Source organism: Garra rufa, chromosome 24 (assembly GCF_049309525.1).
Source record: "Garra rufa chromosome 24, GarRuf1.0, whole genome shotgun sequence".
Classification (NCBI taxonomy): domain Eukaryota; kingdom Metazoa; phylum Chordata; class Actinopteri; order Cypriniformes; family Cyprinidae; genus Garra; species Garra rufa.
In genome coordinates, this window is record NC_133384.1 from 40,084,144 (window position 1) to 40,092,865 (window position 8,722).

Here is an 8,722-nt window from a genome sequence, read left to right on the forward strand (position 1 = left end):
GATTGGAAATGTCCATCATAACAGAGTAAAAACTCACAGCTGCAGACCCGCTTGTTCTGAACTCCTCCAGAGATCTTCATCCAGGAGATGAGGCTTATGTGAGATTCTGTGTTTCATCATGTAGGTCGAATGGTAGATTCATAACCCAAAACAGATTACATTTAACAAAATGTCACCATAACCTGCAGGTGAAGTAAAAAAAAAAAATCTAATTCACAGGCAGTTTTCAAATTCAGTTTTAAGGTACTTCTATTAGCATGACAGATAATTTTTACATTTGTAATAATAAAGGTAATAAAATTTGGACACGACTGTGGCCAGACAAACTCATTATTACAGACGATCAAGTGTAAATATACATAGATTCTGTTCTGATTTTCTCTTCAGAAACGAATGAAACTCAATTCCAGAAGTGTTTGAATAGACTTTTGCTGTTGATCATGTTGTTTGTGAAGGACATGAAGAGCTCCGGATGTGAGTGACTCAGTCGAAGACTCGTTCATTCCACTCGATCTGCCAGAGACTCATTGACCTCAATATGTTTGCAAACATGCCATTATTCACCTCCCTGCTTCATTCTCTCCTTCACTGAGAGTGTTTGTATTCACAGACTCTGTTAATGGCATCAGGATCATCTGACACACATTCAGCTGATTCATTTCTGCCAAATGCGTCAAAACTGCGAGTTGAACGAATCCGAGTGTAAATATATTCTGAACTGAGCACAACTGCCTCGTTTATAATGGGTTTGGCTCAATGATTGAGTTATTTTGATCTCATCATTGGAAGATTCAGACAGAATCATGTTTTTAATATTAAACACGTGAAGCGCTCGTCCTGTGAGTTTAATGGGACTTTAATTTGCTTAATTAACAATTACACTCGTCCACTGATGAAGACTATTGTGAGTTATTTGTCAGTCAAATGAGGTCAGGTGCATGCAGCTTTATTTCCAAATTTGTTTATTTTTAAATTTTTTGGGAACACAAACTGAATCACACTGTTAATGCAGGCAGCAGGACTAAAGCATGGAATAAGATACAGAATCAGTGAATTTGAGTTCGGGTGTATTATCAGTAAAGTAATCTTTAAACATTTGTAATCATTCAAAAGCCATTTATATTAATGTGGTTCAGAGATGAAGGCCATAATACTAATGTCCTTAACACGAGGAAGCCTCAGGATAGATCTCATTTTAAAGACTCTGAAAATAAATTGACCTGCAGTAAAATATTGCATATAAATTCATTTCCATAAAGTTAAATAAAGCTAAATATAATAAGTAACTGTTACGTAAAAACTGTAAATATCAAATGCTTAAAGACCATTCATTCATTTTAACCTAATTATATCATCTACAGCAGTTCCTGGAGATCCTCCATCCTACAACCCTGATCAAACACACCTGAACCAGCTAATTCATCTCTTGATAGCACTTGATAATTACAGACAGCTGTGTTGGAGCAGGGCTGGAACTAAAGTTTTTCTTCATTTGAACTGCTTGTGGAAGGTTTTTTTTAAAGATAACATCGAATTTACTTTTATCTAGGGAAAAAATATTGCTCATATTTGACAGTCGAGAACGGTCCAATCACACGAGGCCAAAATATATAAAAACTAATATTGATTGGCTAAGATGTTAAGTGGGAGGATCTGGGGCGCTCAAGTCACGTGTGTTTGGCAGGCGCCCCGCACACAAACAAACAAGAAACAGTTAGATTTTTGATTTTGATTTTTTTTAAATAGGTGCTAGTATTTTTAATAGTATGACTAAATATTGCAATTTGGTGATTATTTTGCAATATATATTAAACTTATTTTCAACATGTTAAAGTAGTCTTCCTTGGCTATGGACCAGCCGCAGGTCGGTCGTATGTTTCTGTGGCGGTAAAGGTATCAGATGAACAGTGTTTGGTGTGAACGGTTGCGTGCAGAGACCTGATTGTGTGTCACTACAGTGAGGGATTGTGGGAGATTAAACGAGTTGATCCTGTAGAGACGGATGGGATTTATCCTCAAAACAGGGAATGAGTCCTGCAGAGCATCACACACACACACACACACACACACACACACACTCTCTCTCTCTCTCTCTCTCTCTCTCTCACACACACCCCACAGATCTGACCTGAGAGTAACATCTATTATTTGGCTATAAATGAATGATACATTTGAACATTTACGAGCGCGGCTAGAGACGCGTCATTTGTATCCATTGTCCTGCGATTTTAACCGCGAAATGTTTCTCAGTATCGACAGAAAGAGCGTGTGACTTAAATGTTGGATGGACAATATTCAAAACAGAGGAAACGCAGATAAAAGTGAAGGTTAGACAGAAGTTTAACTTAAGTGAACTCTTTAAACTTACGTTTAACTTTACATTAAATATCTAATTAATCACAAGTGCTTTAGTCTTAAATAATAAGTGTTAAAAACGTGATTTTACCACATTCAGTCCTTTATTATGGTGTTTGTGCGCCGGAGATTTCTGCTCAGTTTCGGTCGATCAGAGTTTGCTTTTGTCCTTCATTGAACTGTCGAATAATATCCGCATTCAATCTCTAAATATAAACGAGCAGTTTGATATCTCCATACTTCAGTTTGATGTTCTTCCTGAAATCCGACGTTTAAATGTTTGGTCTTTTATTCTGTTAAAATCCATCTGTCCATGAAAGGGATAATATGAGCTTCTGAAGAGAATGAGAGAGAGAGAGAGATCCCTCCCCTCAGTGTGTGTGTGTGTGTGTGTGTGTGTGTGTGTGTGTGTGGTTCAGCATCGCGTGCGAAGAGTCCGGCGTGTCATTCTGTGGAATCCGCCACCTGAAACACACTATAGAACAGCAAACACACACACACACACACACACACACACACACACACACACACACACACACACACACATTCTCTCTCTCTCTCTCTCTCTCTCTCTCTCTCTCTCTCTCTCTCTCTCTCTCTCTCTCTCTCTCACTCACACACACACACGAGTCTCTGCTGCAGCTCATTCTGCGCTCGATCATCACACAGCAGGTACTTTCATATTGATTTATTGATGATTAGAGATCAGCTCTTGCTTTGCAGCACCAGAATCGTTTAAGAATTAATTTATGAATCAATCATTCATTCATTTGATTCTGTTAGTAACTTTATTTAAACTAGTGAAAAAGAAATCAGTGTGTGTGAGTAATGATTTTTATCTCCACAAGCCTTAGTTTTATTATTGTTGTTTTTATTGAAAGAGCCTGTTGTATGTTTCAGTGCTTCTGTTGGTGAAGATGATTCCACCTGGAGACTGTCTGTACGCCGGGAGGAAGAGGAGGAAACCCATCCAGAAACAGTTAAGACTCATTTTCTTACATTCAATAACAGCTCTATGTGTTTAAAATCATCAGGAGCATCAGGATTACCCAAATTAAAACATCCTGAAGCACTTCCTTTACTATTACTGACAATAATAATAATAATCATAATAACAATAAATAATTTATTATACGGTTTAAAACAATGCAGTATTGAAAAAAACTAACATTTATGTGACACTGAAGATGGAGAGAAAGCGAGTTTGAAATGATTGGAAAATTGATCAAATCATTGAAAACTGAGACCAGAATGCAGCACAGAAATGCTGATAAAACCTCGAAAGATTTTAAACAGGCTGTAAACTCATAACCGTTTTGAGACGAGGCTTTTGTTTATGTTGAACATATTTATAGCTACTTTTAAAGAGTTCAGAAATCACTGGAGCACTAAACTACAGCAGAAACTTGTGAAGCTGCTTGATTCCTGTCGATCGAGCGAGAGTCAGACACACCTGCTGCTGGTTTATTACTGGTTTGAGTTTCTTCATCACAGATAAAGTGACCGATGCTAGGGGTCAAGGGTGTAAAAACATTCATTTATATATTTGGATTTGTGAACCGAGTGAATTCATGTGTTCAATGTGCAGCGACATGGAGAACATAACTATTTGACTGAATATCCACCTTAAGAATAAAAAGAAGAATTTAAGAAGTGAATTGTAATTTGTCTCAGGCCCTCTGAATTTTATAGTCTCATGATTATTCTCTATTATCTGTTATCGTTTGTCATATTTACGAGCTCAATTATGATACAGACTGTCATATTAATGCTAGATGTTTTGTGTGTCACTGAACTTTGTCAGAAATAGAGGTGAAATATGTATTTTAGTAAATCTGTATTTAGTTTAGTGTTGTCATTAGCTTTATGTGTGTCTGTGTGAAATGTAAAGAGTAAATGTTTTTCTGCTGTCATTCTGTATGAAGATGAATCCGGAGTAAAGTGTGTTGTAGTTTGGCTGTCGTTGATCTCTGAGGGTTGAACTTGTTGTGTCCAGCAGAAAACCAGCGGCAGTGACGGAAAAGTCGAACCCGTCGAAGCGGCACCGCGACCGTCTGAACGCTGAGCTGGACCGTCTGGCCAGTCTGCTGCCCTTCGCACCCGAGATCATCTCCAAACTGGACAAGCTCTCCGTCCTGCGTCTGAGCGTCAGCTACCTGCGAGTCAAGAGCTTCTTCGGCGGTAAGACTGTGTGTGTGTGTGTGTGTGTGTGTGTGTGTGTGTGTGTTTGGGCTGATCTGCAGCAGACTTTATATCAGACCGCACAGCCAAAGTCTTTATGAGCGTTCAGCTCACATTTGACACAAACAGCATGTGTTTCAGTACGTCTGAACAGCACTGTGGGATACGCTGACTTACAGTCTTTGCTTTGAAACTGGAATCTGTATTTGAGTGAATGCTCTATATTCTGAAGTACTTCAGATCTTTATGTTTTACAGTATTACAGTTTAGCGGTGATCAGTTTAGTGTATAAATGAGTGAATGGATCAGGAATGATCTCTGGATGGACTGATGTGGATCATAGGAGTTGTGTGATGTGCTTTGGTTTGAAGTATATGATTTGGTTTTTAGACGTTGTTAACGGTGTGCTGGTTAATGCTTACCTGAACGTACACGAATGTGTTCCCCACACAAACACACACACGCTGCTGTCGTCTGAGGCGGTGTTTGTGGGTTTCTGGACGCGTGTCGGATGTTCAGCTGCTGTTTGTTTCTGTTTGTTCAAAGTGAATGAAACTGGTGGAGCGATGCTGCAGTGACTGTCAAAACACGTTTATAAGAACATTCTTTTAAATGAAGTAATTACTTCAATTAAGCATTAAGTCATTAAACACATGAATAAAAAAATGAACTTGCTAAAAAATGAACTTTGTTGCAGCAAACTGATTTATATTGAACTGATCTCATATTGAAATGTTTTCACATCACCACTGGAGGGAGTGTGAGAGGAGAGACACACAGGGAATGCTGGGATATTGTTCCTGTAAACATCTGTGAGGAGCTGCTTCTGAAGCGTCTGTTTCTCAAACATTTAGTAACTGATGCAGAATTTAGTGTAAGAAATAATGATGGCTTTGCAAAACAATCATAGTTCAGAAATATTGATGCTCAAGTAGAAATGAAAGGAATGAGAGTGATTATATGTGACATGCATCATGATCAGGGTTATGCAGTTATTATTAGAGCTTTGGGAGAAAACATAAATCATACAGAGACACGTTGGACATCACTTATTCAACATCAATTCGAGAACGGAACAGTGTGAGTGTTGTTATGAAACAGCAGACTATATTACACACCACTGGAGCACAAGCTGGTTTAACACAATCAGTTATTGATGGGAAACTTGTACTCTTAGGCATGTATACAGGTGCTTTTATCCAAAGTGCTTTCAAGAAACACATTTGATCAGTTCATTCATTCACTGGGAACTGAAGAGACAGTTTTAAGATATGAAGATGTTTTATCAAAAAACATGTATATTTATTGAAGTGTGAAAACACTTGGAGGGCCACATTTTTTGTGAAATCAGTATTATTATGAAAAATATCTCTCTATAAGTTAAAAAATATCTTGTAGTTTCATTTTTTATTTGACAAAATGAAATGAACAATATATAAAAATAAATGAGTAATATACACGACCGGTCAAAGTTTGGGGTCAGTAAATTTTTCTTCTTCTTCTTTTTTTTTTTCTGAAAGAAATTAATACTTTTATTCACCAAGGGTGTGTTAAATTGATAAATAGTGATAGCAAATCCTTACATTGTTAGAAAATATTTATATTTTGAATAAATGCTGTTCTTTTGAGCTTTTTATTCATCAAAGAATCCTGAAAAAATATCACAATTTCTAAATAAATACTTTGCAGGGCAACTGTTGCAATATATAATCCAATATAGATTATTCTAATAATAAATCAGTATTTTAGAATGATTTCTGAAGGATCACTTAAGACTGAAGTAGTGGCTGATGAAAATTCAGCTTTGCATCACAGGAATAAATTAAATTTTAAAGTATATTACAATAGAAACCATTATTTTATATTGTAATAACATTTCGCAATATTACAGTTTTTTTCTATATTTTTGATTAAATAAATGCAGCACTGATGAGCAGAAGAGACTTTCTTTAAAAACATTACAACTCTTACTGACCCCAAACTTTTGACCGGTAGTGTACATTAAATACTGTTAGACACTTTGGCTTGCAGACGACTCTGACGTATCTAATATCATGTTTAAGGCTTCACAAATTTCATCTGTAACTCTTTATTTGCGTTCACTTCTAAAGTGTGGAAATTGAAACTGGCACAAACTCAGATCATTCTTGTTGTTGCGTGATGAGCCTCATATCAAACTCAAACCACAGACACTCTCAGTCTGTCAGTCTTTGGTGGATCTCAGTATCTTCTATCCATCATCTCACCCACAGACCTACAGTTGCACATCTCATTTGCTGTAACTGCGTTTGTCGCTGGTGTTTGGGCACAGACGCTCTTTGGCCTGAATGGAGAGAGTTTTTCAGGATGAACTCTGACTGCAGTCCTGAGAGGAAACGGCTTGAGCAAGACGCTCATCCTGCACGAACCAGGGGCTCGAAGAAGGAAGGAGATCAGATCAGCCACAGGAACCGGAGACGTCACTCGCACGTCAGCGCACGCCCTCTGGTCCGCTTTCATATGTGCGTTTGAAGAACAAGAGGACTCTTCAGGATGTGTCAAATCTGTGGAGAGAAACCACGGCGCGTCCGTGTCCACGCGATACCAAAACAAACACACAAACACATCGAGGCTCCATAGTAACTCAAAATAACATGCAATATTATCACACGCCATACAGCATTTACTACTATTACTATTAATTATTATATTCTCAAAGTAGTCTTGAATGCGATTTGTATAAGTATAAAATAAATAGTTTTTAGATTCATTCTAGAAATGTAATAATGCCTATGATTTCTAATCCATGATTTAATGTTGAGTTGTTGAATTAAATGTTAAAATTATTCAATTGCGAGGGAACAATTCATCATTCAGACTCATCAGCTCCAGAAGTTAATTATGAATAGTATGAATATTAATAGTTCTCAACGCAAGAGAGATGAAGCGATCCTCACGGATTCGCCGCTCGTGTCTCTGTCCGTTCGGCGAGTGTTTGCTGGTGAAGTTAATGGACCGGAAGTCTTTGTTGGCCCAACATCACGGTCAGAGTCTGTCAGACCAGATCTTGTCAGCCGCGGGCAGCCGGCCGTTCGCTCAGGAGCCGCAGATTCACATTGGAACCACTGAAGCAGAGAAACTACTGTGGAGAATCAGCTCATCCTCTCTTCAAACACACATCATCTGAATCACACAAAACCAGCCGATATTTGACCACAAACACTAACTGTTTTGACAACATTAACCTGCTGCTCTTTTACAGGACTGTGTTATTAGCTTGTGTATCCGTTAGTCTGCCAGTAATCGTCGGCTCTGGTTGTTTGTTCAGACTCTTGTTTGTCTTTGAGCTTCAGCTGAATTATCTTCCTTCTGAAAATCATCCTACTAACGTCCACGTGACGCTCAGAGCTCGATCACAGACGCGTCGTTGGCTCCGTGTGAGGGTTAACCAGATGTGTTAATGAGTTAATCAAGTGTTGACCACACAGACGTGGAGGAGATTATTACAAGAATCGTGTCTCAAGGAAAGCTTTCTTGAGTTTCTGCAGTGTTTTCCTCTTTAAATGATCTGATGGTATGACACACAACAATCACATACATTTCAACAGTCCTCTGGATAAAAGCACCTGCTAAATGTTCTAAACATCTCACTGTTCAGAAGCAACCAAAGATCAGGAGAATGTTCCTTTTTTAGAGTCTAATAAACAAGATACATTTTTCCATCTAGAGCGTAGTTCTGTCTGAAAGACTGTGTGTGAAATCAGGGAAATCAAGTCCAGTGGAAAGACCAATTCCAAACATCAGAAAGATTGAGGCATGAGTGTGTGTGTGTGTGTGTGTGTGTGTGTGTGTGTGTGTGTGTGTGTGTCTATATCTATATCTGTGTGTGTGTGTGTGTGTGTGTGTGTGTGTGTGTGTGTGTGTGTGTGTTTGTTTTTGTGACATATCAGGACACAAATGTGTGTAATAACATGGGTATGACATAGGTATTACAAGGAGAGGGTGACTTATGAGGACATTGCCCATGTCCCCACTTTTCAAAAGGCTTATAAATCATACAGAATACGTTTTTTTGAGAATGTAAAGATATGCACAGTCTCCTGTGAGGGCTAGGTTTAGGTGTAGGGAAGGTGTAGGGTGATTACCTAAAAACCATTACGTCTATGGAATGTCCCCACAATTCACAAAAACAAACGTGTGTGTGTGT

The 8,722-nt window shown here is 38.2% G+C and overlaps 1 protein-coding gene across 1 annotated transcript; it reads left to right on the top strand.

Annotated features, from left to right (window-relative positions):
• The first annotated feature begins 3,268 nt into the window (after positions 1-3,268).
• Positions 3,269-7,047, top strand: LOC141300398 (aryl hydrocarbon receptor repressor-like). Its single transcript, XM_073830668.1, has 3 exons — positions 3,269-3,334; positions 4,355-4,536; positions 6,848-7,047. Exons 1-3 carry the CDS (start codon positions 3,273-3,275, stop codon positions 7,045-7,047), a joined length of 444 nt encoding a protein of 147 aa, XP_073686769.1. The 5' UTR covers positions 3,269-3,272.
• Positions 7,048-8,722: the final 1,675 nt, after the last annotated feature.

What these genes read in the sequence shown, in the direction of transcription:
- LOC141300398 (XM_073830668.1), top strand. Translation starts at nt 3,273, where the DNA reads ATGATTCCACCTGGAGACTGTCTGTACGCCGGGAGGAAGAGGAGGAAA. An exon ending in AGGAAACCCATCCAGAAACA is followed by an intron (nt 3,335 to 4,354) that starts GTTAAGACTCAT and finishes TGTGTCCAGCAG; the next exon opens with AAAACCAGCGGCAGTGACGG. An exon ending in AGTCAAGAGCTTCTTCGGCG is followed by an intron (nt 4,537 to 6,847) that starts GTAAGACTGTGT and finishes GTTTGGGCACAG; the next exon opens with ACGCTCTTTGGCCTGAATGG.